This window comes from Hevea brasiliensis, chloroplast (assembly GCF_030052815.1).
Source record: "Hevea brasiliensis chloroplast, complete genome".
Classification (NCBI taxonomy): domain Eukaryota; kingdom Viridiplantae; phylum Streptophyta; class Magnoliopsida; order Malpighiales; family Euphorbiaceae; genus Hevea; species Hevea brasiliensis.
Genome location: NC_015308.1, coordinates 60,001 through 87,500, shown reverse-complemented (window position 1 = coordinate 87,500; position 27,500 = coordinate 60,001). Strand labels below are relative to the sequence as shown.

The 27,500-nt window shown below is 32.2% G+C and overlaps 29 protein-coding genes, 2 non-coding genes and 1 pseudogene across 32 annotated transcripts in view. All coding sequences in view use genetic code 11, as the record gives it.

Annotated features, from left to right (window-relative positions):
• The window catches only part of rpl16 (ribosomal protein L16), a 1,592-nt gene extending 117 nt beyond the window's left edge, over positions 1 to 1,475 (top strand). Inside the window, exon 2 of the mRNA in view lies at positions 1,077 to 1,475. Coding sequence (YP_004327699.1) covers positions 1,077 to 1,475 — 399 coding nt within the window. The remainder of the gene's footprint in view (positions 1 to 1,076) is intronic.
• Positions 1,476 to 1,602: 127 nt separating this feature from the next.
• rpl14 (ribosomal protein L14) lies at positions 1,603 to 1,971 on the top strand. The gene has a single exon. It carries the CDS (start codon positions 1,603 to 1,605, stop codon positions 1,969 to 1,971), a length of 369 nt encoding a protein of 122 aa, YP_004327698.1.
• Positions 1,972 to 2,208: 237 nt separating this feature from the next.
• On the top strand, positions 2,209 to 2,613 carry rps8 (ribosomal protein S8). Its single transcript has one exon. The coding sequence runs from the start codon at positions 2,209 to 2,211 to the stop codon at positions 2,611 to 2,613; it is 405 nt and encodes a 134-aa protein (YP_004327697.1).
• A 124-nt stretch (positions 2,614 to 2,737) lies between these two features.
• infA lies at positions 2,738 to 2,983 on the top strand (annotated as a pseudogene).
• Positions 2,984 to 3,129: 146 nt separating this feature from the next.
• On the top strand, positions 3,130 to 3,243 carry rpl36 (ribosomal protein L36). Its single transcript has one exon. The coding sequence runs from the start codon at positions 3,130 to 3,132 to the stop codon at positions 3,241 to 3,243; it is 114 nt and encodes a 37-aa protein (YP_004327696.1).
• Positions 3,244 to 3,359: 116 nt separating this feature from the next.
• On the top strand, positions 3,360 to 3,776 carry rps11 (ribosomal protein S11). The gene has a single exon. The coding sequence runs from the start codon at positions 3,360 to 3,362 to the stop codon at positions 3,774 to 3,776; it is 417 nt and encodes a 138-aa protein (YP_004327695.1).
• Positions 3,777 to 3,834: 58 nt separating this feature from the next.
• Positions 3,835 to 4,860, top strand: rpoA (RNA polymerase alpha subunit). Its single transcript has one exon. It carries the CDS (start codon positions 3,835 to 3,837, stop codon positions 4,858 to 4,860), a length of 1,026 nt encoding a protein of 341 aa, YP_004327694.1.
• A 181-nt stretch (positions 4,861 to 5,041) lies between these two features.
• On the bottom strand, positions 5,042 to 6,395 carry petD (cytochrome b6/f complex subunit IV). Its single transcript has 2 exons — positions 6,388 to 6,395; positions 5,042 to 5,537 (listed from the first exon to the last, which is right to left on the bottom strand). Exons 1-2 carry the CDS (start codon positions 6,393 to 6,395, stop codon positions 5,042 to 5,044), a joined length of 504 nt encoding a protein of 167 aa, YP_004327693.1.
• Positions 6,396 to 6,607: 212 nt separating this feature from the next.
• Positions 6,608 to 8,034, bottom strand: petB (cytochrome b6). The gene is made up of 2 exons: positions 8,029 to 8,034; positions 6,608 to 7,249 (listed from the first exon to the last, which is right to left on the bottom strand). The coding sequence occupies exons 1-2, from the start codon at positions 8,032 to 8,034 to the stop codon at positions 6,608 to 6,610; spliced, it is 648 nt and encodes a 215-aa protein (YP_004327692.1).
• A 124-nt stretch (positions 8,035 to 8,158) lies between these two features.
• psbH (photosystem II phosphoprotein) lies at positions 8,159 to 8,380 on the bottom strand. Its single transcript has one exon. It carries the CDS (start codon positions 8,378 to 8,380, stop codon positions 8,159 to 8,161), a length of 222 nt encoding a protein of 73 aa, YP_004327691.1.
• Positions 8,381 to 8,490: 110 nt separating this feature from the next.
• psbN (photosystem II protein N) lies at positions 8,491 to 8,622 on the top strand. The gene has a single exon. It carries the CDS (start codon positions 8,491 to 8,493, stop codon positions 8,620 to 8,622), a length of 132 nt encoding a protein of 43 aa, YP_004327690.1.
• A 60-nt stretch (positions 8,623 to 8,682) lies between these two features.
• psbT (photosystem II protein T) lies at positions 8,683 to 8,790 on the bottom strand. Its single transcript has one exon. It carries the CDS (start codon positions 8,788 to 8,790, stop codon positions 8,683 to 8,685), a length of 108 nt encoding a protein of 35 aa, YP_004327689.1.
• Positions 8,791 to 8,949: 159 nt separating this feature from the next.
• On the bottom strand, positions 8,950 to 10,476 carry psbB (photosystem II 47 kDa protein). Its single transcript has one exon. It carries the CDS (start codon positions 10,474 to 10,476, stop codon positions 8,950 to 8,952), a length of 1,527 nt encoding a protein of 508 aa, YP_004327688.1.
• A 466-nt stretch (positions 10,477 to 10,942) lies between these two features.
• clpP (ATP-dependent Clp protease proteolytic subunit) lies at positions 10,943 to 13,006 on the top strand. Its single transcript has 3 exons — positions 10,943 to 11,011; positions 11,847 to 12,137; positions 12,779 to 13,006. Exons 1-3 carry the CDS (start codon positions 10,943 to 10,945, stop codon positions 13,004 to 13,006), a joined length of 588 nt encoding a protein of 195 aa, YP_004327687.1.
• A 210-nt stretch (positions 13,007 to 13,216) lies between these two features.
• On the top strand, positions 13,217 to 13,330 carry rps12 (ribosomal protein S12; one part of a trans-spliced gene, as the record gives it; the record has 2 gene entries for this part). Coding sequences YP_004327686.1 and YP_004327641.1 both cover positions 13,217 to 13,330 — 114 coding nt within the window.
• Positions 13,331 to 14,138: 808 nt separating this feature from the next.
• On the top strand, positions 14,139 to 14,492 carry rpl20 (ribosomal protein L20). The gene has a single exon. The coding sequence runs from the start codon at positions 14,139 to 14,141 to the stop codon at positions 14,490 to 14,492; it is 354 nt and encodes a 117-aa protein (YP_004327685.1).
• A 340-nt stretch (positions 14,493 to 14,832) lies between these two features.
• Positions 14,833 to 15,117, bottom strand: rps18 (ribosomal protein S18). The gene has a single exon. It carries the CDS (start codon positions 15,115 to 15,117, stop codon positions 14,833 to 14,835), a length of 285 nt encoding a protein of 94 aa, YP_004327684.1.
• A 381-nt stretch (positions 15,118 to 15,498) lies between these two features.
• Positions 15,499 to 15,699, bottom strand: rpl33 (ribosomal protein L33). The gene has a single exon. It carries the CDS (start codon positions 15,697 to 15,699, stop codon positions 15,499 to 15,501), a length of 201 nt encoding a protein of 66 aa, YP_004327683.1.
• A 464-nt stretch (positions 15,700 to 16,163) lies between these two features.
• On the bottom strand, positions 16,164 to 16,298 carry psaJ (photosystem I subunit IX). Its single transcript has one exon. The coding sequence runs from the start codon at positions 16,296 to 16,298 to the stop codon at positions 16,164 to 16,166; it is 135 nt and encodes a 44-aa protein (YP_004327682.1).
• A 445-nt stretch (positions 16,299 to 16,743) lies between these two features.
• trnP-UGG lies at positions 16,744 to 16,817 on the top strand. The gene has a single exon. It is a non-coding gene; the product is annotated as a tRNA-Pro (tRNA).
• Positions 16,818 to 17,000: 183 nt separating this feature from the next.
• On the top strand, positions 17,001 to 17,074 carry trnW-CCA. Its single transcript has one exon. It is a non-coding gene; the product is annotated as a tRNA-Trp (tRNA).
• A 116-nt stretch (positions 17,075 to 17,190) lies between these two features.
• Positions 17,191 to 17,304, bottom strand: petG (cytochrome b6/f complex subunit V). Its single transcript has one exon. The coding sequence runs from the start codon at positions 17,302 to 17,304 to the stop codon at positions 17,191 to 17,193; it is 114 nt and encodes a 37-aa protein (YP_004327681.1).
• Positions 17,305 to 17,483: 179 nt separating this feature from the next.
• Positions 17,484 to 17,579, bottom strand: petL (cytochrome b6/f complex subunit VI). Its single transcript has one exon. The coding sequence runs from the start codon at positions 17,577 to 17,579 to the stop codon at positions 17,484 to 17,486; it is 96 nt and encodes a 31-aa protein (YP_004327680.1).
• Positions 17,580 to 18,942: 1,363 nt separating this feature from the next.
• psbE (photosystem II protein V) lies at positions 18,943 to 19,194 on the top strand. The gene has a single exon. It carries the CDS (start codon positions 18,943 to 18,945, stop codon positions 19,192 to 19,194), a length of 252 nt encoding a protein of 83 aa, YP_004327679.1.
• Positions 19,195 to 19,202: 8 nt separating this feature from the next.
• psbF (photosystem II protein VI) lies at positions 19,203 to 19,322 on the top strand. Its single transcript has one exon. The coding sequence runs from the start codon at positions 19,203 to 19,205 to the stop codon at positions 19,320 to 19,322; it is 120 nt and encodes a 39-aa protein (YP_004327678.1).
• Positions 19,323 to 19,348: 26 nt separating this feature from the next.
• psbL (photosystem II protein L) lies at positions 19,349 to 19,465 on the top strand. The gene has a single exon. It carries the CDS (start codon positions 19,349 to 19,351, stop codon positions 19,463 to 19,465), a length of 117 nt encoding a protein of 38 aa, YP_004327677.1.
• Positions 19,466 to 19,611: 146 nt separating this feature from the next.
• psbJ (photosystem II protein J) lies at positions 19,612 to 19,734 on the top strand. The gene has a single exon. The coding sequence runs from the start codon at positions 19,612 to 19,614 to the stop codon at positions 19,732 to 19,734; it is 123 nt and encodes a 40-aa protein (YP_004327676.1).
• Positions 19,735 to 20,854: 1,120 nt separating this feature from the next.
• Positions 20,855 to 21,817, bottom strand: petA (cytochrome f). Its single transcript has one exon. The coding sequence runs from the start codon at positions 21,815 to 21,817 to the stop codon at positions 20,855 to 20,857; it is 963 nt and encodes a 320-aa protein (YP_004327675.1).
• A 231-nt stretch (positions 21,818 to 22,048) lies between these two features.
• Positions 22,049 to 22,744, bottom strand: cemA (envelope membrane protein). The gene is given in 1 exon segment: positions 22,049 to 22,744. A coding segment is annotated over 1 exon segment (696 nt).
• A 915-nt stretch (positions 22,745 to 23,659) lies between these two features.
• ycf4 (photosystem I assembly protein Ycf4) lies at positions 23,660 to 24,214 on the bottom strand. Its single transcript has one exon. The coding sequence runs from the start codon at positions 24,212 to 24,214 to the stop codon at positions 23,660 to 23,662; it is 555 nt and encodes a 184-aa protein (YP_004327673.1).
• A 454-nt stretch (positions 24,215 to 24,668) lies between these two features.
• Positions 24,669 to 24,782, bottom strand: psaI (photosystem I subunit VIII). The gene has a single exon. The coding sequence runs from the start codon at positions 24,780 to 24,782 to the stop codon at positions 24,669 to 24,671; it is 114 nt and encodes a 37-aa protein (YP_004327672.1).
• Positions 24,783 to 25,530: 748 nt separating this feature from the next.
• accD (acetyl-CoA carboxylase beta subunit) lies at positions 25,531 to 27,039 on the bottom strand. Its single transcript has one exon. The coding sequence runs from the start codon at positions 27,037 to 27,039 to the stop codon at positions 25,531 to 25,533; it is 1,509 nt and encodes a 502-aa protein (YP_004327671.1).
• Positions 27,040 to 27,500: the final 461 nt, after the last annotated feature.

Genomic DNA, 27,500 nt, shown 5'->3' with positions numbered 1-27,500 from the left:
TCTGGATCCAAAGAAACAATCAAGATATGATATATTGGTCATATCATTGTAACAATTGAAATCCTTTTTACACAAACAAAAGAAAAACCAATCTGATTATGAGTTGTAAATCAAAATAAAAAATTATGCAGATAAGTGGAAGGGTGAAAGAAAGAAAAAGAATATCAAAGAATATCAATGATATATGATTCCAATATGTAAGGTCTATGAGTCATCATATAAAAGCTAATGTAGTAAAGCATCAATACCAATTGATCTATAATTAAACTAATCCGTTCATAAAACAAAAAATCAAGAGCCTCGAGCCAATAAAGACTGAGAAGATTGACTCAAGAACAAAAAGGCTCCATTGTAAAATTAAGACCTAACCATTAATGGAGAAGCGATGGGAACGACGGAACCTGTAAATACATAAGATTTTTTTGAAAACAAGTCTTAATGATTTATTGGGAGGATAGCGAAAAGAACCATAAGACAATCCATTTATTCTGAAAGATCATGGGTTATCTCTACAAATGAAATAAATATTGAAAGAGTAAATATTCGCCCGCGAAGTTTTTTTTTTTTTCTTGGATTTCTAAATTTTAGCGATCTGATATCAAAATTATAATATCAAAATTATACATAGAAAATTCTATTCTATATATATATATATTCGTTTTAACCTTATAACAAAAAAAAAAAACAAGATTATCTAAAAAATAAAAAAATTAATCTATAAAAAAAAAAATAACATAATTTTTTTATTTTAAAACATAATTTCAATTAAAAAAAAAAATTTAAATATAATTTATATATATATTAATATATATAAAATATATAAAATATAAAATATATAAATACTAATTTCCATTTTAATAATCTATATAATCTAATAAATAGATCTATTAGATTAAGTAAATAGATTAAGTAAAATTACAAAGAATCCCACGATTTAGTCTATTATTTTTTTTTTATTCATAAAGCACATGTATATTTTTTTTAATCATTTCATTCGCGAGGAGCTGGATGAGAAGAAACTCTCATGTCCGGTTCTGTAGTAGAGATGGAATTGAGAAACAACCATCAACTATAACCCCAAAAGAACCCGATTCCGTAAACAACATAGAGGAAGAATGAAAGGAATAGCTTTTCGAGGTAATCGTATTTGTTTCGGCAGATATGCTCTTCAGGCACTTGAACCCGCTTGGATTACATCTAGACAAATAGAAGCGGGGCGACGAGCAATGACACGAAATGCACGCCGCGGTGGAAAAATATGGGTACGCATATTTCCCGACAAACCGGTTACTTTAAGACCTACGGAAACACGTATGGGTTCGGGGAAAGGATCTCCCGAATATTGGGTAGCTGTCGTTAAACCAGGTAGAATACTTTATGAAATGGGCGGAGTAGCAGAAAATATAGCGAGAAAAGCTATTTCAATAGCAGCATCAAAAATGCCTATACGAACTCAATTCATTATTTCGGGATAGGAATATAGAACCAAAGGAAAAAGACCTTTTGGATGCAAAAAAAAATCACAAGTTCCTTTTTTTTTTTTGGACAAACAATATATCTTTTTTTCCTTTGCATTAAAATAACAGATTAAAAAAAAATGATATGATCCAATCTCAGACCCATTTGAATGTAGCGGATAACAGCGGAGCTCGAGAATTGATGTGTATTCGAATCATAGGGACTAGTAATCGCCGATATGCTCATATTGGTGACGTTATTGTTGCTGTGATCAAGGAAGCAGCACCAAATTCACCTCTAGAAAGATCAGAAGTAATCAGAGCTGTAATTGTACGTACTTGTAAAGAACTCAAACGTGATAATGGTATGATAATACGATATGATGACAACGCTGCAGTTGTCATTGATCAAGAAGGAAATCCAAAGGGAACTCGAATTTTTGGTGCAATCGCCCGGGAATTGAGACAGTTAAATTTTACTAAAATAGTTTCATTAGCACCTGAAGTGTTATAAGAAAAAAATTATAAGATATAAGATGAGATATAACATTTAAAATTAAGATGAGACCATGATATAGTTATAGTATTTATACCATTGTTATAGTATTTAAATAAAAATTAAATAGAATTAAAATTAATTAGTAAATTGTGTTTCACGCATATACCTTAAAAAAAATTAATTCATAAAAAAAAAAAAAAAGAGTATGTTGATTATATCAAAACTAGAGAGAAATAATAATTTTAGTTTATCATGGGTAGGGATCCTATTGCTGACATAATAACCTCTATAAGAAATGCTGACATGAATAGAAAAGGAATCGTTCGAATAGCATCTACTAACATCACCGAAAACATTATTAAAATACTTTTAAGAGAAGGTTTTATTGAAAATGTCAGGAAACATAAGGAGGGCAACAAAAAATTTTTGGTTTTAACCCTACGACACAGAAGGAAGAGGAAAGAACCCTATAGAACTAGTCTAAATTTAAAACGGATCAGCCGACCTGGTCTACGAATCTATTCTAACTATCAAAAAATTCCTAGAATTTTGGGCGGGATGGGCATTGTAATTCTTTCTACTTCTCGGGGTATAATGACAGACCGAGAAGCTCGACTCGAAAGAATCGGCGGAGAAATCTTGTGTTATATATGGTAATCTTTCTGATATCCGAATTGTATCCAGACTTCCTATTTGTGAAAAAAAAGAGAAAGAACGAGTTTCTAATATTATTCCTCTTAAATTACATTAGTTGATACTTTAAAAGGATTTTTTTTTTTTAATGGAATGAAAGAACAAAAATGGATTCAGGAAGGTTTACTTACTAAATCACTTTTTCAATAGTATGCTCCAAGTTCGTTTAAATAATAAAGATCTGGTTTTAGGTTATATTTCAGGAAAGATCCAACGTAGTTTTGTTTTTATACGTATACTACCAGGAGATAGTGTCAAAAATGAAGTAAGTACTTATAATTCGACCAGAGCACGTCTAATTTATAGACTCCGAAACAAAAAATTGAATGATTAGGCAGTTTTTTTTTTAAACTTTTAAATAAAATTCCTTTCACTTTCATAGGGATACAATTCAAGATTTCAAAATTAAAAGAAACTCATTTTCTTCAAAAAAAATATGTATATTCAAAATTTAATTTTTTAATTTAAGGGATGGCAAATATGAAAATAAGAGCTTCTGTTCGTAAAATTTGTGAAAAATGTCGACTGATACGTAGACGAGGGCGAATTATAGTAATTTGCTTAAACCCGAGACATAAACAAAGACAAGGATAATCTTTCTAAGCAGAATGCTCTAAAGGATCCGATGTACAAATAAAAAAAAAGATTTATTTTGACATGAAATGGATATATCCATAAAACTCTGACTTATATTTATGAGATGATAAAATATGGCAAAACCTTTACCAAAAATTGGTTCACGAAGAAACGGACGTATTGGTTCGCGTAAGAATTCACGTAAAATACCAAAAGGAGTTATTCATGTTCAAGCAAGTTTTAACAATACTATTGTGACCGTTACAGATGTACGGGGTCGAGTGATTTCTTGGTCCTCCGCTGGCACTTGTGGATTCAGGGGCACAAGAAGAGGAACGCCATTTGCTGCTCAAACCGCAGCAGGAAATGCTATTCGGACAGTAGTGGATCAAGGTATGCAACGAGCAGAAGTCATGATAAAGGGTCCTGGTCTCGGACGAGATGCGGCATTAAGAGCTATTCGCAGAAGTAGTATACTATTAAGTTTCGTCCGGGATGTAACCCCTATGCCACATAATGGCTGCAGACCCCCTAAAAAAAGGCGCGTGTAAAAAAAAATATTGAAGAGATTTCAAGAGAAATAAATAATTCAACAATTTCAATATTATTATGGTTCGAGAGAAAGTAACAATATCCACTCGGACACTGCAGTGGAAATGTGTTGAATCAAGAACCGATAATAAACGTCTTTATTATGGACGCTTTATTCTGTCTCCTCTTATGAAAGGCCAAGCCGACACAATAGGCATTGCGATGCGAAGAGCTTTGCTTGGAGAAATAGAAGGAACATGTATCACACGTGCAAAATCTGAGAAAATACCACACGAATTTTCTACTATAGCAGGTATTCAAGAATCAATACATGAAATTTTAATGAATTTGAAAGAAATTGTATTAAGAAGCAATTTGTATGGAACTTGTAACGCATCTATTTGTGTCGAGGGTCCTGGATATGTAACTGCTCAAGACATCATCTTACCGCCTTTTGTGGAAATCATTGATAATACACAGCATATCGCTAGCCTAACGGAAGCAATTGATTTGTGTATTGGATTACAAATCGAGAGGAATCGCGGCTATCGTATAAACCCAACAAATAACTTTCAAGTTCAAGACGGAAGTTATTCTATAGATGCTGTATTCATGCCTGTTCGAAATGCGAATCATAGTGTTCATTCTTATGGAAATGGGAATGAAAAGCAAGAGATACTTTTTCTCGAAATATGGACAAATGGAAGTTTAACTCCTAAAGAAGCACTTCACGAAGCCTCCCGGAATTTGATTGATTTTTTTATTCCTTTTCTACATGCAGAAGAAGAAAACTTACATTTAGAAAAAAATCAACACAAAGTTACTTTACCCCTTTTTACTTTTCATGATAGATTGACTAAATTAAGAAAAAATAAAAAAGAAATAGCATTGAAATACATTTTTATTGACCAATCAGAATTGACTCCTAAGATCTATAATTGCCTCAAAAGGTCCAATATACATACATTATCGGATCTTTTGAAAAAGAGTCAAGAAGATCTTATGAAAATTGAACATTTTCGCATAGACGATGTAAAACATATATTGGGTATTCTAGAAATAGAAAAACATTTCGCAATTGATTTACCAAAGAATAAAATATAAATCCATTGGATTTATATTCATTTTCATCTTTTTTTTTTCTAAAGAAGATGCAAATGAATTTTGAATCTTTAGCACAAATCCATATATTCGCGAAATAGATCAAAATTTTAATTGAATGGATGTTATCTAGGGAGAATTCACTTTGAAGCGACTATTCCCTAGATATACACGTCATGATATTTTATTTTACAATTGAATCAATTTGAAAAAGACCTAAAGTTAGGGATTTATCAATAGGTAATGTTGCTCCAATACCTAACCAAAGGGCTACCGCAGTACCAATCAAAAAGACGGTTGTCGCAACTGGACGACGAAATGGATTTTGGAATTTATTAACATTCTCCAAAAAAGGTACTGTTAATAATCCTGCAGGTACTGAAACCATTAAAAGAACACCTAATAACTTATTGGGTACTGTACGAAGTATTTGAAATACGGGAAAGAAATACCATTCAGGCAATATTTCCAAAGGCGTTGCAAATGGATCCGCAGGTTCACCAATCATTGATGGTTCTAGAACTGCTAATCCTACATTACATGCAATAGTACCTAGAATTACTACTGGAAAAATATATAAAAGATCATTGGGCCATGCAGGTTCTCCGTAATAATTATGACCCATTCCCTTAGCCAATTTAGCTCTTAATACAGGATCATTCAAGTCAGGTTTTTTTGTTATTGGGATAGGTGAATTCTTATAGATCCATCCTCCGAAAGAACCGGACATGATAATTTTTCATCATCCGGCTCGAGCAAGAATCAAACGAATCAAAGAGATCCATATAAAAAAATCTTGTATGTCTAGATGTTATAAAATCTATATTTATAAAATCTATATCTATATGTTAGCCATGTCTACACATATATGAATGATTTTATGTTATGTAATAAAAAATTTTATGTAATAAAAAATTGACTGGATTCCTTTTTCCAGAACTGCAATTATCCATTGCAAGGAATTCGTTCTTACAGGTAAATGCTCAATACCCAAGTAGGCCTAAAAGGTGATCATGATCAAGTACTTTTTGGGTCGTCTCAGACCTTTCGATTGGCCTTTATCTCAAAAAATATCGAGACTTTTTACATACAAAGGATTTACTTGTTACTAATATAGTTTAGCCCCTGTCATTCTTTAGATCCCTTATTTCACTTCACTCCGATAGTATCATAAATCGGGTCAATGCAGAGAAAATGACTGCATTTCCATACTATAAAGTATTAAGTAATAGTAATTAAGTAAATGTTAAATAAATAAAATAAATAAAATAAAACTAAGTATAAATAAGTAAAATAGCTAAAATAGAATATAGATTCTACCACATCACTTATTCTACTGGGTTTTACGGAGCCTGTTCATGCACAACATGATTGGATCTGATCATAGAAAAGATTCTCTTCAAGTGAACCAGCCTATCCTTTGTATGGGGCTTACGCAGTGGTTGGAACAAAGACACATTTGGTTATTAATTCCAATGTGGCGGATAAAGGCATATATCCGCACGGCTAAATCAATAGTCCAAGTCACACACTCCCATAATCCATTTTTCTCTTAGAGAATTCACTTCAACTATTCATGTCAAATAAAAAACACAATTTTTTGGAGTTGAAGGGAAATATCCAAATACATGTCTTATTCTTTTCAATAATCCATATTTGTAGCAATGAAATACTATTCTTCCTCCCCCAAACGATCAATGGTTGATTACAAATATCTAGAATTTATATTCTCTATTATATTCTGTATTCTCTATAAAGGACCTGAAATACCCTGCTTACGTATCATTGAAAAGTGCATTAACATAAATACGGCAGTAAGAAGAGGTAATACAAAAGTGTGTAAACTATAAAAACGAGTCAAAGTGGATTGTCCTACACTAGCACTTCCGCGTAATAACTCCACCAAAGGCGATCCTATTACAGGAATAGCTTCCGGCACGCCTGTTACAATTTTGACCGCCCAATAACCAATTTGGTCCCAAGGTAAGGAATAACCAGTTACACCAAAAGATGCGGTCAATACAGCAAGAACCACGCCCGTAACCCAAGTCAATTCACGAGGTTTTTTAAAGCCACCAGTGAGATATACACGAAATACGTGCAGGATCATCATTAAAACCATCATACTTGCCGACCATCGATGCACTGAGCGGATTAACCAACCAAAGTTAGCCTCAGTCATTATGTATTGAACAGAAGCAAAAGCCTCAGTAACGGTCGGACGGTAGTAAAAAGTCATAGCAAACCCCGTAGCTACTTGTACTAAAAAACAAGTAAGCGTAATTCCTCCTAAACAATAAAATATGTTGACATGGGGAGGAACATATTTACTAGTTATATCATCTGCAATTGCCTGAATCTCGAGACGTTCTTCGAACCAATCATAGACTTTATTGAGATAGGTAAACCAAAAGGACTCCCCCTCCGAGAACCGTATATGAGAATTTCATCTCGTACGGCTCAAACAGAACCACCCAAATACCAGTTGAAACAGATATGTGTAATATAAACTTCTTAATCCTATGATTCAACAGTTTTCTCTGAAGATGATGATACGAAAAAAGAAAAACCCGAAAACTCTTCTTTGTGGTTATAACGCCAAAATATCAAGTCGGCTCATTCATCTCTTGGTATTGATTGTTACAGGCCTCTTGAATCTTCTATTTACCCATTTTTTTCCTTGATTTAGTATTTTTATTTGTATGTAACGCAATCTTATTGCTAGGAATTTTCTTGTTAAGATCCTATAAATCGATTGAAACCTCAGATTCATACTAGAACCACGATGATTTAATAAAACCCTCAAACTAAAGATTCCTTGAGTAAGAACCGTTGTATCATCACTTATTCAATGAATATAAATATAATGAGTAAAAATCCAAAGAAAGGTTTATCCTTTGATCAAACATAAATTAAAAGTTTAAAAGAAGAAAAATCTTTCAATTTATACCTTCTAACTCTTTGAAATTTTTTGGAGTCCGGTCACGGGATCTGAATATTAAGTATGAATCATAGTTCTAATACTTCGTAATCTATTTCATATATTCCGTGCTCCAGATACTAGAATAAAAGATACTAGAATAAATACCTGACGAGGTCAAAAATCATCTCTATCAAGATGACAGACCCACTCTCTGTACTATCAATAGGATAAATTATAACAAGTCGCACACTCATATTCCAGAAATACAGAAAAAAAAAAAGAAATTGCACGATCGAACTACCAAAATAGAATAAAAAATCCGAGACCAAAACGAAGCGTTTTGTATTGAAAAGCTAGGACTTAGTGGTTCTTGTAAATCTAGTTCATTGAAATTCCATCTAGTAAAACGGAAGAATTATAAATCTCCAAAATAATAGATAGGAATATCGCAAATAGAGCCATTGCGACACCCATCAAAGGAGTAGTTCCCCATCCAGGAGCTACTTTACCATATTCCGAATTCAATGGTTTCAATAAATCCCCTACAATAGTTCGTCTTGGACCAGATCTAGAACTACCCTCCACGCTTTGTGTAGCCATAAATCCTATTTGTATTAATTGAGATCTGTTGACTTTGTATACCATTCCGTTGTAAATAAATGATCTTATTATAGATCCATTGGGGTCTTGAAATTATATAATATATAATAATGGAAACAGCAACCCTAGTCGCCATCTCTATATCTGGTTTACTTGTAAGTTTTACTGGGTATGCCTTATATACTGCTTTTGGGCAACCCTCTCAACAACTAAGAGATCCATTCGAGGAACACGGGGACTAGTTGAAGTAAAGAGCCTCCCAATATTGGGAGGCTCTTTACTTCAATTAAGATAACGAAAAATCATTTTACCTTTTTAGTTGGAACTTTAGGCGGTTCTCGAAAAAAGATAGCGAAAAAAATTATTCCTAAAGTTGAGACTAAAAGGAATGTATAAACCAATGCTTCCATAAATTCAATCGTGGTTTACAATTATAGCTTTCATACCTGTTTATTTTGGATCGTCTCCCGGATAAAAAAGAACAAGATTCAAATTAAGATGTCTCCGGTACCTTAATGTCAAATTACAAAAAGAAAATAGAGGCGAAAAATAAGAAATAAAATTTTGTATCAGACTACTTGTCTTCTTGTAGTTGGATCTCCAAGTTTTTGGAATGCTCCAAATTCCACTTGAGCATCTAAATCTGGATCAATACCAGCAAAAACATCTCTGAACAAAGTTCGAGCACCATGCCAAATGTGTCCGAAGAAAAAGAGCAGAGCGAACGAAGCATGTCCAAAAGTAAACCAACCCCTTGGGCTGCTACGAAAAACACCATCGGATTTCAAAGTAGCACGATCTAATTCAAAAATTTCACCCAATTGAGCGCGTCTAGCATATTTTTTCACAGTAGCAGGATCACTATAACTGACTCCGTTTAGTTCGCCACCATAGAACTCAACAGTTACACCTACTTGTTCGACACTATACTTCGACTCTGCCCTTCGAAAAGGAACATCGGCTCTAACAATTCCATCTCCGTCTACCAAAACAACCGGAAATGTTTCAAAAAAAGTAGGCATACGACGTACAAAAAGTTCACGCCCTTCTTTATCTCTAAAGATAGGATGTCCTAACCACCCAACAGCTATTCCATCCCCGTTGTCCATTGAGCCTGCTCTGAACAACCCACCCTTTGCCGGATTATTGCCGATGTAATCATAAAAAGCTAATTTTTCGGGAATTTTAGACCAAGCTTCGGATAAACTTTGATTTTCGGCTAGCCCAGCACTAACTCTTCGATATATTTCTTGCTGGAAGTATCCTTGATCCCATTGATAACGAGTGGGACCAAATAATTCAATCGGGGTAGTTGCTGAACCATACCACATAGTTCCAGCAACAACAAAAGCTGCAAAAAAGACAGCCGCGATACTACTGGAAAGGACAGTTTCAATATTTCCCATACGTAATCCTTTGTATAAACGTTGGGGCGGACGGACACTAAGATGGAATAGGCCCGCTAATATGCCCAATGTCCCCGCTGCAATATGATGAGAGGCTATTCCTCCCGGAACAAAAGGATCAAAACCTTCCACACCCCATGCTGGACTTACAGGTTGTACCTTTCCAGTTAGTCCATAAGGGTCGGACACCCATATTCCAGGACCATACAATCCGGTTACATGAAAAGCGCCAAACCCAAAGCAAGCCACCCCGGAGAGAAATAAATGAATTCCAAAGATCTTGGGCAAATCCAAAGAAGGTTTTCCTGTACGTTCATCGCAAAATATTTCGAGATCCCAATACACCCAATGCCAAATAGCTGCCAAGAAGCACAAGCCAGAAAACACAATATGCGCCCCAGCCACGCCTTCATAACTCCAAATACCCGGATTCGTTATAGTTCCTCCTGTGATACTCCAACCACCCCATGAATTGGTTATTCCTAAACGAGTCATAAAGGGTATAACGAACATACCTTGTCTCCACATTGGATCGAGAACGGGGTCAGAGGGATCAAAAACTGCTAATTCATATAGAGCCATCGAACCGGCCCAACCAGCAACCAAAGCTGTATGCATTATATGGACAGACAGCAAACGACCGGGATCATTCAATACGACGGTATGAACACGATACCAAGGCAAACCCATGGAAATACCCCTTTATTAACGAAAAATAGACACTATGTAACTTTATTGCACTGGAAAAAAGTATGTTATGGACCTCCCCTTTTAAGTGGATTATCTCGTAGAAAGAATTAATATTTTTTTTCTATTCTTTTTTTTTTTATTTTAGTAATAATAATAATGTAACAATTCTGTTTGTAGGAACAAAGAAAAGAGAAGCAGATCTATTCTATACCCGATAAGTACCAATACGCAATGGGGAGTTGACTCCATTTTATATGAGCAAATGCATAGAGATTTGTTCATTACTCAAAAGACCTATTCGTAAAAATTGGACTCTATTTGTTTTGTCTTCCTTTATTTTATTTTTTATAAACTTATCGAATCCACGCAAAAAATATTATAAAGGCCAATATTATTAAGACAATAAATTCATTGTTACGTTTTCACATTAAAGTAAAATAGAGTACTTAATTTTTTCTTTCATTTAATGCCTATTGGTGTTCCAAAAGTCCCTTTTCGAAATCCTGGGGAAGACGATTCAATTTGGATTGACGTATAGTGCGACTTGTCAGATATATTGGGTCATATGGAATTCCCCCGTTCTCTCCCCCGATTGAGATATCCTCTGTTTCGCCCAAGAAAGATTGAATAAATCATCAAAAATTTGGAGCGTGAAGTGCAATGAAGTCCAATTAGATCTAGGCTTTTGAGGTACCCAGATTAACATTATCAATTAGAATAATTTATGGTTGGCTTGTTTGGATCAAAAAAACGAAGTATCCAGGCTCCGTTTAGAAAACCCAATTGATAATATATCTATTATGATTACTTCTTGTATCATATCCTATTTATAAATTTTATAAATTAGGAAAAATTTCAAACTGCTAATCATATTCCATCGAAAAAATATAAATAGAATGAATACGTCAAATATTTGGCAGAAGGCGTGAAATTAATTAAATAAAAAAAAAAGAAGTTGTAACAAAAAGACGCGGTATTGGGGCATTTGCCCTATATGTGCAAATAAAAATCGGGCAGATCTTTACTCGGAGTAGAGCACAAACCTAAAAGAATTGAAGAAGCCCATTCAGGAACAAGAAAATGCCATCGTGATTTGAATTAAATTTCGATGAAAGAATACATCAATGAGAAGTTAGTTTGATAAGTTTAATAAATTTTTTTCTAGGTAAACGCGTCAAAACTCATCTTTCTTGAAAAATGGAAGAAAAGACCCTTCATTAGAAAAAAAAAGGTTAAAAAGTACTCACTATCAAAAAAAAGAGGGCTGGAATCTACACATTGATTCTTTTTTTATTTTCACGATTTTTGTTGAACCATATGCATCAAAAGGTGCATGTACGGTTTCTAGAGGATAGATTTTTATCCTAATCAACCGACTTTATCGAGAAAGATTACTTTTTTTAGGTCAAGATGTTGATAGCGAGATCTCGAATCAACTTATTGGTCTTATGGTATATCTCAGTATAGAAAGCGAGACAAAAGATTTGTATTTGTTTATAAACTCTCCCGGCGGATGGGTAATACCCGGAATAGCTATTTATGATACTATGCAATTTGTGCGACCCGATGTACAAACAGTATGCATGGGATTAGCTGCTTCAATGGGATCTTTTATTCTGGTCGGAGGAAAAATTACCAAACGTTTAGCATTCCCTCATGCTTGGCGCCAATGGGTTTTTATTTGAAAGAAAAAGAAAACTATGCCTTCGCCATATGAAATATAAATATTAAGTAATAATAGCATGGCATTTCGAATTCGATATAGATATAAGAATTTTTTTTAAACATTAGATTAAACATTAGATTATGTATCGAAAGAGTAGTATGAGATATTAAGGGTATTTCTTATTTTATTCTATCTTATTCTATCAGAGGCCTGTTTCAGCGTCACAAACTTTTTTGTTTTCGCGCCAGAAGACTTTTAACACTATTTATGTTATGAAAGAGTACGAAAAAAAGATTATATTCTTTTTTTTTTTTTGAAAAAAAAAAAAGAAACTTTGGGATTGCTAAATCACTGATGAAATAAAGCAACGGGACCACCATAGTATTTTTGTTTTTTAACTCCTCCCAAGGAAAGGGTGGTTATTGGATCATTTACTAATTTAAGCCTGATAAACTATATATATTTTTTTCTTCGAGGAAAGGTAAAAGTGAATTCTATTGTGGAGCCGTATGCAATGCACAAACAATGCCTGTACGGTTGTTCAATTCTATCTTTTTTTCTTATTATTCTTTATCTCTTCTCGTCACTTTATTATTTATTATGCGAGATAAAATAACCATTTTTTCTTATATCATCAGGGTAATGATTCATCAACCTATTGCTGGTTTTTATGAGGCACAAATAGGAGAATTTGTCCTGGAAGCGGAAGAACTACTGAAACTGCGCGAAATCCTCACAAGGATTTATGCACAAAGAACGGGCAAACCCTTATGGGTTGTATCCGAAGACATGGAAAGAGATGTTTTTATGTCAGCAACCGAAGCCCAAGCTCATGGAATTGTTGATCTTGTAGCAGTTGCATAAGAAATAGCAGAAATTTTCCTGCAAATCGCAATTTGAGATTTTATTTTCTTACCAGAATTTCAATTTAATATTCTATTATTTTATTAATAATTAATATTTAATATCTATTATTCTATTAATATTTAATAGAATATTCATATAGAAAAAATTCATAATCATCCGGTTAGGATCGATCTAAACCAGCCCATTATGCTATGCATACGATTCAACATGCCAACTATTAAACAACTTATTAGAAACACAAGACAGCCAATCAGAAATGTCACCAAATCCCCCGCTCTTGGGGGATGTCCTCAGCGCCGAGGAACATGTACTAGGGTGTATGTGCGACTTGTTCAGATCGTGAGCTTGGACAAAAGAAAGGAAAAATTTTCCACTATCTGTGATCAGTACGGATGAATAGAATAGAATGGAAGAATCCCCTTCATTATCTAAAAAAAAAGATTCATCATATTCGTCTATTGTGTATCAAATTTATGGTTTCATTGGTGCAAATTCAATCACCTCAATTTTCAATTTAAAACGAGAAAGAATTTCCCATTGGTAGGAAATGATTATCCATTAAGCAGGGAAATCTTATTTAAATTAAAAGGCCAAAATTTATGCCCCTACTCTTGCAAGAACGGACTAATAGGGTCAACTAATTAACTAATCCTCATAATTAAATACCGTTACTGTATAGATAGATCTCCTTGTGAAAGGCCTATTACTGGATAATTCATGGGTAGAGCCGCCAAAGAGTGTGAACTGTACACGTTAACAATAGCATTGATTAAATGATTAAATGAAGGAGGGGGCTCCGGTGTATAGAGAAGACCTCACCGTTTAAGAAGTAACCATAGAAACGATGGAACCCACTATTTATTTATCATTTTTATCTATTTCTATTTACTACTTATTTTTATTTATAATATTTTTATTCGATACCCAATATCAATACAGTTTCTTATTTCGAGGTGAAATGCCTCAAACAAAAAAAAATCGTGGTTGGGAAGGTTATAGTAGCAAAAGCCGTTGGAATTATTATTTTATACACTGGAAGAATCCGTTTTGTTATTATAGAAAAGGGGAAAAAAAGAATAACTGAAAGAAAGGAAATCAATTAGTTATTCATCAAAATTTCGTTTATTCAATGACCAGAATTAGACGAGGATATATAGCTCGGAGGCGTAGAACAAAAATTCGTTTATTCGCATCAAGCTTTCGCGGGGCCCATTCAAGACTTACTCGAACTATTATTCAACAAAAAATAAGAGCTTTGGTTTCGGCCCATCGGGATAGAGATAGGCAAAAAAGAAATTTTCGTCGTTTGTGGGTCACTCGGATAAATGCAGTAATTCGCGAGAGTATGGTATCCTATAGTTATAGTAGATTAATAAACAATCTGTACAAGAGACAGTTACTTCTTAATCGTAAAATACTTGCACAAATAGCTATATTAAATAGGAATTGTCTTTATATGATTTCCAATGACATTCTAAAATAAAAATAAGGAAATTGAAAGGAATTCGTGGAATGTTTTACATGGAATTTCCTGAAGAATGATTTCGGGGAAGGTAGAATAGAAATTAGTATGATAAAATATAATGATAATATGATCAAGTAAAGTAGTCAAACTGAGCAAAAACATTTTTTTTTTCGAAAAGAAATAATAAACAAACTTTCTTCTTCCCCAATTCGTTTTTTTTTCTTACGACACGACAATCCAATTTTTTTTTTTCGGATTTTTTTTTGAACAAAACATCAATCTACGTTTGAGTTCGGATTGGAATTTTGATTCAATTGCGGAGTAAGCCTATTTTTTTTTTTTTTTTCTAGTTCTAAGATCAATAGTTATAGTGACCAACTCGCTTTTTTTCAAATTGTTTTTCATTATTAAGAAAAGGTAACGAAGATAAAATACGAGCTTGTTTTATAGCAATAGTAATTAATCGTTGTTGTTTTAAACTCAATCTATTCACCCGTCTAGATAATATTTTTCCTTGTTCACTAATAAATCGACTAATTAAACTCATATTTCTATAATCAATTTGATCCCCCGATTGGATCGGGGGCAAACGCCTACGAAAAGATCGCTTGGACTTAAGAAAAAGTCGTTTGGATTTATCCATGGTTTGTTTATTCCTTATTTCGCAAATCCTATTTCGTTCAATTAGATCAAAAATGATTTAGAATTAAGAAATAGGATTTTGCTTGTTTATTTTATATTTCAATATAAATATATAATTCATTTTTATTTAATTTAAATATATTAAATATATTAATTAAATATATTAAATAGAAATTGAATATAAAAATTTAATATATATATTAACATATTATATATTAAATATTAAATTAATATATCATTTATTTATATAATTTCTTTATTAATTTATATAATTTCTTTATTTATACTTTATTTATATATTAATTTTATTTATATATTAATATGTCATTTATGTCATTTTTCATCTTCCTTGTAAAGGTGACACGCAAGCGATCGGTTCCATCTATTTCTTTATCTCCCCGTGAATTGTATGTTTGTAACAATAGCGACAGAATTTTCTCAATTCCAATCGACTAGGCGTATTGTGTCGATTCTTTTGAGTAATATATCTGGAAATACCTGTTGATTTCTTATTAACACTGTTTCGAGCACAAGTGGTACATTCTAAAATAACTCTTATTCGGATATCCTTACCCTTGGCCATGAACCTCCTTGGGATTTTTATTCACTCAATTCTTCTATTTTCCGATCCGAAGTGAAAAAGAAAGGAACGACAAAAATAGAAGTTGCTAATTCGAAATCAAATTATGAAAGATTTCATTGCAACTAATATAGTAATAATAAATAATACAAAGATTTTAAACAATATTTAGATTAGAAGTTTAGATTCGAATTACAGTACAGTATTTCATTTAAGCATCTTATAGAATACTATTTTACTAACCACATTTCCGTTCCCTTTTTCTTATTCTTAATTTAATTGAAGTTAATTTACTTTACTTGAAGCCGGGACCCCGAGTTCCGAGTTTTGCTGAGGTTGAATCCACTTTTATTCTTTTTTTTTTTTTTATAACTTATTCTAATTAAATAAAAAAAGAGGAGGGGATAGTAGTCACAGATATTTAATTGTATCTCTAATCTTCTTCACCCCCCCCCGCACGTTGATAACTAGAATGAAAAAAAAGGGAATGTCAACGCATCTGGGAAAAAACGATTGATCTCTATCAATAGACCTGCTAAAGACCCAAACCATAGAGTACTTATTACTGGTGCTACAGATAAATATGTTTTTAGATCTCGCATTTTAAATCCTCCTTCTTTATTGTTATTGTAATAAATAATGTTTATTGTTATTGTAATAAATAATGTTTATTGTTATTGTAATACATAATGATAATACATATAATCAGATGTATATGTAATTTAATCAGATGTATATGTAATTAAAGGCCATTTACATTTGTTTTGTACGCGGAATCTCTAATTCAAATCAAAATGTACAACAATTTGATAGATAAGATTTTCCTTTTCTTAAACTTAAAAAAGAAAATATGTCCATTTTTCCAAGTTTTCGCGAAATTTACGTAAGTTTATTATTTTATTATTATATAATATAAGTTTATTATTATATAATATATGATATGAGACCAAAAAGAAAAAATGACAATGTATATCAATGGAGAAAATGAAATAAGTATGTGGAAAACAAAACGGGTATTCTTTACAATAACATTGTAAACCAATTGAAAGGGATGTAGCGCAGCTTGGTAGCGCGTTTGTTTTGGGTACAAAATGTCACGGGTTCAAATCCTGTCATCCCTACCTATTACTTCGTCTCTGAACAATAACGAGGGATCAATTGAGATCAATTAAAATTGGACATACCTAATCTTTAATTTTTATTATCTTATACTTATATATGATAGTATAGGGATTCAAGATATATTGGAGTTAAAAAAAGAATCTTTTTACTTACAGTTTCCTTTTTGTGATTGTGATAAGAAAGCGCTCTTAGTTCAGTTCGGTAGAACGTGGGTCTCCAAAACCCAATGTCGTAGGTTCAAATCCTACAGAGCGTGATTCTGTTCTTGTTTTGTTAGGTCAAATTTTATACGGAAAAAATGGAAGAGAAATCTGAATTTGACCTCCTGCGGATTAAAGAAAGGAGGAGGTCAAAAAACAAGGTGTTAATTAATCAAAGGTCCAACTGATCACCACGTCTGTATTGTAAATATGCAGTTACAAATAATCCGGCCAAAGTAATAGGAATTAGACCTAAGACGATTCCAAATAGAAAAACTTCAATCATTTCAATTTATTTGAAAAAGAGAAAAAGAGAGGTAATATCTATCCTTAAATATTAATCCATATCGCCCATAAATTTCAATAACCAAAAATTGTAAATTTACACGGTAAAGAACTAGAAAATAGATGGAATACTGTCAAAAAATTTCCTTTTCTTTTTATAAATTGTTCATTCAATTAATTTCAAATAAGTCGTATCTTGCTCAGACCAATAAATAGAACTGAGGTTATAGTTAAAGCCGCTAGTAGAAAACCGAAATAACTAGTTATAGTAGGCATGAAGGAGCTAAATAAACTTTTTTTTTATACATATGCTTGTAAAGCAAAAGCATTTTCCTAAGTTAAATTTTTTAAAAGATAAAAAATACGAGGATAAACAAAAATACCAAATGAAAGAATAAGTTCAATTGAGAATTTTTTTTGATTTATTTTTATTTATCAATCATTATCATTATAGATTATAGACGGCACTAATAAAATAGAGTGATACAGGTAGAAAAAAGAAATCAATTTATCATCTATGATATCTACTTATACTCTCGTGATTCCGAATCAAGAGATTTGTTAGACAACTCTTGATAAATAAAATAGAAAACTAATATTACAATAAAATATTACAATAATTAAATATTATCAATATAAATATTAATAAATAAGAAGTAAATAAATAAATAAATAAAATAGTAAGTAATAAAAACTGTGTTGTATAACTTTATTCAAAAAACTTTCTTTGAATTACTACGGAAATCACTACAAAATAAAATTGGAAAATCATTTCTATTTTGATAGTTTCTTTTAGTTTATTTTAAAATGGATTTTTAATATTTATTTACTATTTATTTGTATATTTGTATCGAATTTGTGTCATTTTTCATTTTAAAATTGAATTTAACTCTTATTAGATTTATTAGTAGATTCATTCACACAATATCTCGAATAAGAAAAAAAAGTATCGCATGATCAGATCACTCGAAAAAATCAAATCTTTCTTTTGTTTTTGTACAAATAGATTCTAAGACTAGTAATTCCGATTATCTTTTTCTTTTCTAGATTTTACATTTTTTCCATATAAAAAAAAACTTCTTTTCTTTGTAGTTAAGTGTCAAGAAAGACCTTTTGGATCTAATACACGAATACGTGCATCGCGAATATTGATTATTCCAATTATTTTTTTGTTGTTCTACTTCTTTCATCGAATATTCTCTACTACTGGTACTTGTTAATGGATGACTAACCAATTCCTTAAAATGAAAAAGGGGGATTCCAAAAAAAAACCCTTCTTCTATAACCACAAAAGTTTTAGATTTCACATCTAATTGAATTGCGGAAATATGATAATCTCCTTCATAAATTATTATTGCAACCCACCGAATTCGCATTTTACCTGATCTTATACAGTTCTACAGCAACAAGAAAAATAAAAGAAGAAAGAGATTATCTAGGACTTCATTTCAATACTGATTGAAGTTGCGTTGCTGTGTTAGAAGAAGGATAGCTATACTGATTCGGTATACTTTAAATAAACCCTTGGTACAATATTGACGATCTCACAAAGATGAAATTTCGGTGAAATTTCATTTACTGATCTCATCTTTTACAGAATCGATCCCTTTTGATTGTACAAGAATATGTGGAGCTCAGTATGTCTGGAAGCACAGGAGAACGTTCTTTTGCTGATATTATTACCAGTATTCGATATTGGGTCATTCATAGCATTACTATACCTTCCCTATTCATTGCAGGTTGGTTATTCGTCAGCACGGGTTTAGCTTACGATGTATTTGGAAGCCCTCGTCCAAATGAATATTTTACCGAAAGCCGACAAGGAATTCCATTAATAACTGGCCGTTTTGATCCTTTGGAACAACTCGATGAATTTAGTAAATCTTTTTAGGAGGCCCAATGACCATAGATCGAACCTATCCAATTTTTACAGTACGATGGTTGGCTGTTCACGGACTAGCTGTACCTACCGTTTCTTTTTTGGGGTCAATATCAGCAATGCAGTTCATCCAACGATAAATCTAATCCCAATTAATTATAGAACTATGACACAATCAAATCCGAACGAACAAAATGTTGAATTGAATCGTACCAGTCTCTACTGGGGGTTATTACTCATTTTTGTACTTGCTGTTTTATTTTCTAATTATTTCTTCAATTAATAGAAGAAAAGAAAATAGTAGAATAATAAAATAAATAAGAATAGGAATTCTCTTATCCCATCGGAAGGATATCATCTCATAATTATCTATGACTGTTTATGTCTCTAGCATGACCACTTGATTAAATGTGGAGGGAAGTGGGATAAATGGCCGATACTACTGGAAGAATTCCTCTTTGGATAGTAGGTACTGTAACTGGTATTCTTGTGATCGGTTTAATAGGCATTTTCTTTTATGGTTCATATTCCGGATTGGGTTCATCCCTGTAAGTAATCGGGTGAACTGAGTTGTAGACATAAAAACGTAAGAACTCAATGGACCCCCTCTTTTCTCTGTCTGATTCGAGGGGGTCCCGTTGAGTTTTTAATAATCATAATACTTTATTCGTATAAGTGACAAAATAGATTAAGTGACAAAATAGATTGCCTTTTTTTTTTTGATATTTCAAATATTTCAAAAAATTCTATTACACTTTTTTCGGATGGTATTTTTGAAAAAGTAACTCCATTAATTGATTTAGAACATTTGTTCCTCGACAGTATCTATCGATACTTTCAAATCAAAGTTATAAGAGGAATTACTCGATTTCTTTTTCCTAGATGGCATAATATATATTATATATATTTCTGTCGATCCCATATCATATCCATTTTTCTATACTAATAGAACCTTACTCTATTTATTTTAGTATCTCATCAAAGTTGAAATTTTTTTAGAAGTTCATCGAAGAAGTTCTATTTGCTCAAAAAATTTCCTTTTCTTTTTTTTTTGTTTGTCCACTACTTAAAATTTTTTTTATACGTAATAAATCGAATTTATACGTATAAAATTGAAAAGGAAGTTATGATAAACCTAGAAAAAAAAAATATAAACTAAGAATAGTATTGAGGAATGGGATCAAGAATCATTATTATTTTATTTTTATTTTGACACAAGAAAGGGATGTGGAAAATTCCTTTTCTTGTGTCGAAGACTAGGAAGACGAATAAAATAAATACCTCCTAGAATCCTTTGTTCCCCTTTAATTTAGCCTTTGCTTTTCCGCTTACTTATTTTATGCTTAGTATCTAGTCAAATTGGATTCTATTAGAATAGAAAAGCTATTGATCCACTCTATGACAGTTAAATCTGACAATAGTAAAAAAATCACACCGCTCCCATTTTTTTAGATTAAAAAAAAACACAAAAGAAAAGAGAGGATAAAATCAAATAGTCTTCTTACCAATATACAGATTATAACTAGAAATGCGGTACAAGTAATTCTCAAAATCTGGTATAAAAAAAATATAAAAAAAAGCAAAGAGCTTTTCACAATTTTTTTTGATCATACATAATTACCAACAAAATTTTTGTTCTTTTTAAGAACTTCATGTTGATGAATTTACAGATCTAGAAATTCATTTCGGACAATTGAACCTTCTCAAACTGTTTCTTTTTAAGAACCAAAAAGATTTGTGCCAAAATAACGGATGCCAAGAAGAACAAAAGGCCTTGGACACGTAATGGGTCTTGAAGTACTATTTCTGCATCCCCCTGACCAAATCCACCCACATTAGGATTACTCGTTAATGGTTGATCAAGTTTGATGGATTCGCCTTCTGAAACAAGAAGTTCTGGTCCTGGAGGTATAATATCAATCACTTGACGTCCCTCTGACGCATTCGTTATGGTTATTTCGTACCCCCCTTTTTCTTTTCGTATGATTTTGCTTACTATACCTGCTGCTATAGCATTATAAACCGTATTGTTGCTCTTGCTCCCGTCGGGATAAATCTGACCCCTTCCCCTGTTTCCGCCTACATATATGGGATATTTTAAAAAGTGAACATCTTTCTTAGCGGCGGGGTCCGGAGAAAGAATAGGAAAGGTAATTTCACTATATTTCTGACCAGGAACAGGACCTATCACAAGAATATTTTTTTTAGTGGGGCGATAACTCTGAAAAGACAGATTTCCCATCTTTTCTTTCATCTCTGGCGAAATACGATCGGGAGGGGCTAATTCAAACCCCTCAGGTAAAATAAGAACAGCCCCCACATTCAAAGCCCCCTTTTTACCATTAGCAAGAACTTGTTTCAGTTGCATATTATAAGGAATTCGAACAACTGCTTCAAATACAGTATCTGGAAGTACCGCTTGTGGAACCTCAATATCCACGGGTTTATTAGCTAAATGACAATTGGCACATACAATACGACCAGTTGCTTCCCGTGGATTTTCATAACCCTGCTGTGCAAAAATGGGATATGCATTTGAAATGGATGCCCAAGTTATTATATATATCATGAGCGATACGGAAATGGAACGAGTAATCTCTTCCTTTATCCAAGAAAAGGTCTTTCTGGTTTGCATGGTCCAATCATTGATCCTGAAAATTTCTACAATAAAATTAGGTAGGTCGCTAGTATAGTTCCCTATCCACGATACTGCTATTTACTGAAATATTTTTACTAAAATAGAAAATATAGGAAGAGAATCCCTTGGATGTATAGAAAAAGAAATATGTATATATAAAGAAAGATTTTGAATGTTTTACTTATGTACAAAATAACAAAGATTCTAATTGGATTCATGGATCATTTTTCAGTCATTCATTGAATGATAAATCACTACAAGTGACGGAGATACACGATTTAAATAACGGAAAATCCAATATTTAAAAATGGTATCGAGAATGACTGGAAAAGTGGAAACAAGGCCAGATATAATTTGATCGTTATGAGCAAATCCAAAATCTTTGTAGACGGAGCCGATCATTAGTTCCCAACCGTGAGGTGAATGGAATCCTATACATAAATCGGTTAATAAAAGAATGGAAAAAGCTTTTATTGTGTCGCTTAAATTATATAGGAATTCTTGAACCCAAGAATTAAGAATAATAAGTTTTTCATTACTTAGAATAGAATAACCCCTTAGAATAACGAAAGAGATTATATTTGTCGAGAAGTGAAAAATCGTATGGATACGATCCTCATTGTGCATCTTGATCAATTGGATCGTTTCTTTGTGGATTCCGATACGAAACTTTTGTAGATGTGTTTCCGGGTATTCCTTTATCATTTCGTCTAAGCGAACGAGTTCCTCTAATTCTATGAATTTTTCTAGAATACTTTTTTCTTGGATATCATTTAAAAAAGTTTCGGATTTACTAATATTACACCAATTAATAACCCAAGATTCAAAACTTTTATTAAATAAAAAAGAGATCCACCAGGGCAAAAAAACTATAGATGTAAGATATAGAAGGGGAATAAATGTTTTTTTTTTCCATTTTTTCGTCTGTGAATTTTTAAGGAACTCACCTCATTTATTGATTCTATATGATCTAATATTTCTATCAAGCATAAGTTCTATTACAAGGCTTCGAACTTATGAATCTATTCCCTGTTTTTTATTTGTGAGTCAGTGTTTAGTCCTTGAATTTTGAAAGAATACAAAAAAAATATAGCCTAAAAAGAGTACACAAATGAAGAAAAAAAATATTGTTTCTAGATATCTCATCAAATTCGAAGCAATTCCCTCTTTTCGATGAATGTCCTAAAGAGCCGCCTCAAATTCGGATTTCAAGATGAAAGAATTCCGTTCTATCAACAAAACAAATATTTCGAAAAAAAAAATGGCCAACTTGCCCATATTCCACAGGAATAATTGAGAAAGGTTTCGGAAGAATATTGTGATGTGATAATCAAAAATGAGTGGCAAAAGCAAAATAAGACAGAAAAGTTATCATTCTAAGTGGTCCAGCCCTTTGTTCATTTTCATTAAGGAGGACAAAAAAAAGATAAAAAGAAACGTCGATTGACAAAAGAAAGGAGAGATAATTTACAAGATATGATCTATCCATATCTAAATCTAACGCATCAATTTCAAATATTGAAAATAAAAAGAGAATTTCTTTATTCTATATTTTATTTTATTCCGAAATTCCAAAACGCTTTGTTTTGCTCTATGAGATGGGTCTATTTTTTCGATTTCTTACTTGTTTTGTTACTGAATTTAGTGAATTTACATATGCATAAAAAATTTTGCAGATAAAAAAGTTTTATTTTCTAATTGTTCCATATATGTATAATATACGCCTTCTTTGGTTCATCAATATTGTAAAGAAATTTCAGTTAAATTATGCTATAGAAAAAAAGAGGACTTTTGGATTTTTTCGCTCCTGCTAAGAAAATGTTCATTCTTCAGCTCATTTCAAAATACTTCAATTGGTACACGCAAAAAATAGGCCAATTCCGCTACTTTTTGCTCAATTTCTCGTGGAGTCAAATTCTCATCAGTACGAGTCAAAGGAATAGCCCCCCGGCCTCTGATTTCCATATAAAGGACACGCCGAGCATAAATACCCTCTTTAACTTCTATTCTAATAGACTGAATATCTTTCATAAGGAATCGTAGTAAGATGCGACGATTTTTTCCCGGAAATCCCCAGCGAAAAATACACACTATTCCTTCTTTTCTATCGAATCGATCATAACCACTACCTACATTCCACAAAATTGTGCACCACAAATAAGAACTAATAAATAGACCGGCGATCCCATAGAAAGACATCACGATCCCTTGTGGGAAAAAAATTATTTGCTGAGACGGAAATAAAGATATCAAATTTCTGCCAAGATAGCTGGAAATTCCAACCAATAAAAATCCCAATGAACCTAAAAAAAGTATAAAGGCCCAGCAGAAATTACTTGTTTTTCGAGACCCCGCTATAAGTTCTATCCATATACGTTCTGATCGCCAACTCATACTAGATCCGGTTGCTTTTTATTTGAAGTGGGAGACTAGCCCAAATGAATTTGACTTTCTTTTTTTTTCCGAAGTAACTTTCCTCAACTCGCACTATTCTGATGTGAATCTTTAGGAGGAATTCATCGAATTCGTTAGATTTAAAATAAAGGGGAGCTCCCTCATATGATCCTCTATCTACGCATATATAAAAAATATATAAAAACATTGGCTTTGCATTTATTTCAGGCATCCGCCGCAGTCTCAATTTTTTTTTTTTTTTTTTCAAATAGTTCACTTACTCATATATAATATTTACGCCTGCATAAGAACCCTTTCATTTTCGTTTATGTTTGAAGGGAGCAGCCTGTATGTTATATCATATTATACTAAATAGATATCTGTATTATGATCCAAGTCTAAGTCTTGAAAAAAAAAAAAAAATGAAATCTACCCCCATCGGACCTAATTGGATCTAAAAAATCTTGTTTTTTTGAATATAAAGAAATAAAGAAGCCATTGCAATTGCCGGAAATACTAAGCCCACTAAAGGCACAAGAATGGAGGGGGAGTTGTTGAGAATTGTCATAGAATGAGTACCTCGATTTAATATTTGTACCTGTTTTTTATTATTTTCTTATTATACTTATATTTCTAAAATATTATTAGAAAGGTATCTTATAATCATTATAATTCCTATATAATTATACTAAGTATATCTAAGTGAGTATATATAATAAAATAAAGTGCAACGAGTGTAGAACTAACTAAATAACTTATTCATATTTCTACATGAAATATATATGATAATCCACTTATTTGTTATTCTTCTTTTATTATCTTTTTTTCTTGTCTTATAACTTTTATTTTCTTATTTTACATTAATAAAATAAAAATAAAGAGTTTTTCCGCTTAAAAATTCCTCCAAAATTCGTTATAATTTATAATCCGATCCGTCAATAGGAATTTTTAGTAAAAAAGGAAATTCCCGGGATATATATATATATATATATAAATATGCAAGACTCTATATTTTCTATGCATAGGTAAGAAAAGAACATGAAATTCGTTTTATTTACCTTGCCAATTTTTCCGTGAAGAAAAAAAATTCACTCTTTTTTCTTGTTGATAGAAGTTTCTTAATTAGTAATCAAGAATATCGGTAAAAAAAAAAAAGTTACCTACATGATTCGTTCTACAATTTACTCTTATGTCAGAAAAAAATCCATTCTTCAGATTTTTCCTTTGATTCCGATAAAAAAAAAAGACCTGCTCGCCATAAAAAAAAGAATTAAATTAATTTAAATTTAATTAACTAATTTAATTAAGTTTAACTTTTAACTTTTTAACTTAAGGTTTCTACTTGATTTATGATTCAAAGGAAAGAAATCGTGGAGCTGAAGTAACTCATTCAGAACGCCTTTTAAAAGATTACGCGGTACGATTAGATCAAATAAGCCCTTATGGAATAAAAATTCGGCCGATTGCGAACCTTCAGGTACTGTCTTATTCAATGTTTGTTCAATTACTCTTTTACCTGCAAACGCAATATAGGCATTAGGTTCAGCAATAATGATATCCCCCAACATACCAAAACTAGCTGTCACCCCACCAGTCGTAGGAGATGTAAGGATTGATACATAAAATAACTTTTTATTTGATTGATAATCATATAATGCAGAAGATATTTTAGCCATTTGCATCAAGCTCAAACTTCCTTCTTGCATGCGTGCTCCTCCGGAAGCACACACTAAAATAAGAGGTAAAAATTTATTGGTAGCATACTCGATCAAACGAGTGATTTTCTCACCTACTACGGATCCCATACTACCCCCCATAAACTGAAAATCCATAACCCCAATTGCTACGGGAATGCCGTTTAGTTGACCTGTGCCTGTTTGAACAGCCTCAGTTAATCCTGTCTTTCTTTGATAAGAATCAATACGATCTTTATAAGGTTCCTCTTCTGAATGAAATTCAATGGGATCCAGAGATACCATGTCTTCATCCATAGGATCCCAAGTGCCTAGGTCAATCAAAAGTTCAATTCTATCTGAACTACTCATTTTCAAATGATATCCACATTGTTCACAAATATTCATTCTTGACTTAAAAAATTTCTTATAATTTAATCCATAACAATTTTCGCATTGAACCCACAAATGCTTGTATTTTTGAGTTATATCGAGATCATTAGAATTTTCTCTTATAATTAAATCGCTACCACTCGTGCTAGTTCTTAGACTGGAACTATCGCTTTCACTACTATTTCCACTTTCACCACAAATGTAACTATAAATGTAACTTTCGCTGTAATTGTTACTACCACTTAAAATATAACTATCAATACAGATTTGAGAGCGAAGATAACTGTCAATGCAACTATTGATGTAATTATTCCAACTATATTTAGTATCATACATATAATGATCATAGTGGGAGTCGCCACTCCTAAACCCATTATTCAGATAACTAGAATTCCAATAACTATAAAAAGAACTTTTTAGTTCACTCAGAAAAGAATGATCATTGTCAATCTCAAAAACTTTATTTTCAATATCAAAATATATGGAATAACTGTCCCTATTACTATCCCTAACTAAAAAAGTTTCATCGGCGCTGAAATTCTGAATGTCCCTGACACCGACTAAATGATCAACATTACTGTAACTAGAGCTGTCACTATTACTCCAACTATAGGTGTTTTTATCTGTATCATTTAGAATTGGGTCTTCACTTATACTGGTATTTTCAAGAGAACTGAAACTATCCATTGATTTACTTAGCCTACACCTGTATCCTAATTCCACATTGGATAAGATCGAATTGAACCGCCATTTTTCCATAGAACTTTCTTGCTGCTATTTACATTAAAATAAATAGATGAATAGTCATTCGATGAAAAAGCATTTAAATATTTCATTTCCTCTCAGAAGAAGTATATAAATCCAATCTCTAGGATTATTAACTAATAAGAATAAGGAGTGGGTATTAAAAAAATGATTCTCTTTTGCTTTTTTTGTAAGAACCCGGAATATCGCTTCACTATATATGATATGGTTATGATGGAATCCCGTTTTCAATTCTTTTTCAATTAGAATAAGTCTTAATATAAATAGAAAAGGAATTTGTCATGTTGTGTCAAATTCGCATCGAGAAAAGTAATATTTCTTTTCTCCTAAAAATAGGAAAAAAACATTTTTTTGTAAAATCTCGTCTATTAATAAGTTTCTATTCCAACACGGAAGGAAAAGGACAATATACAGGATGGGTAGAAGAAGTTGTGATACTAGGCTCGATCCATGAC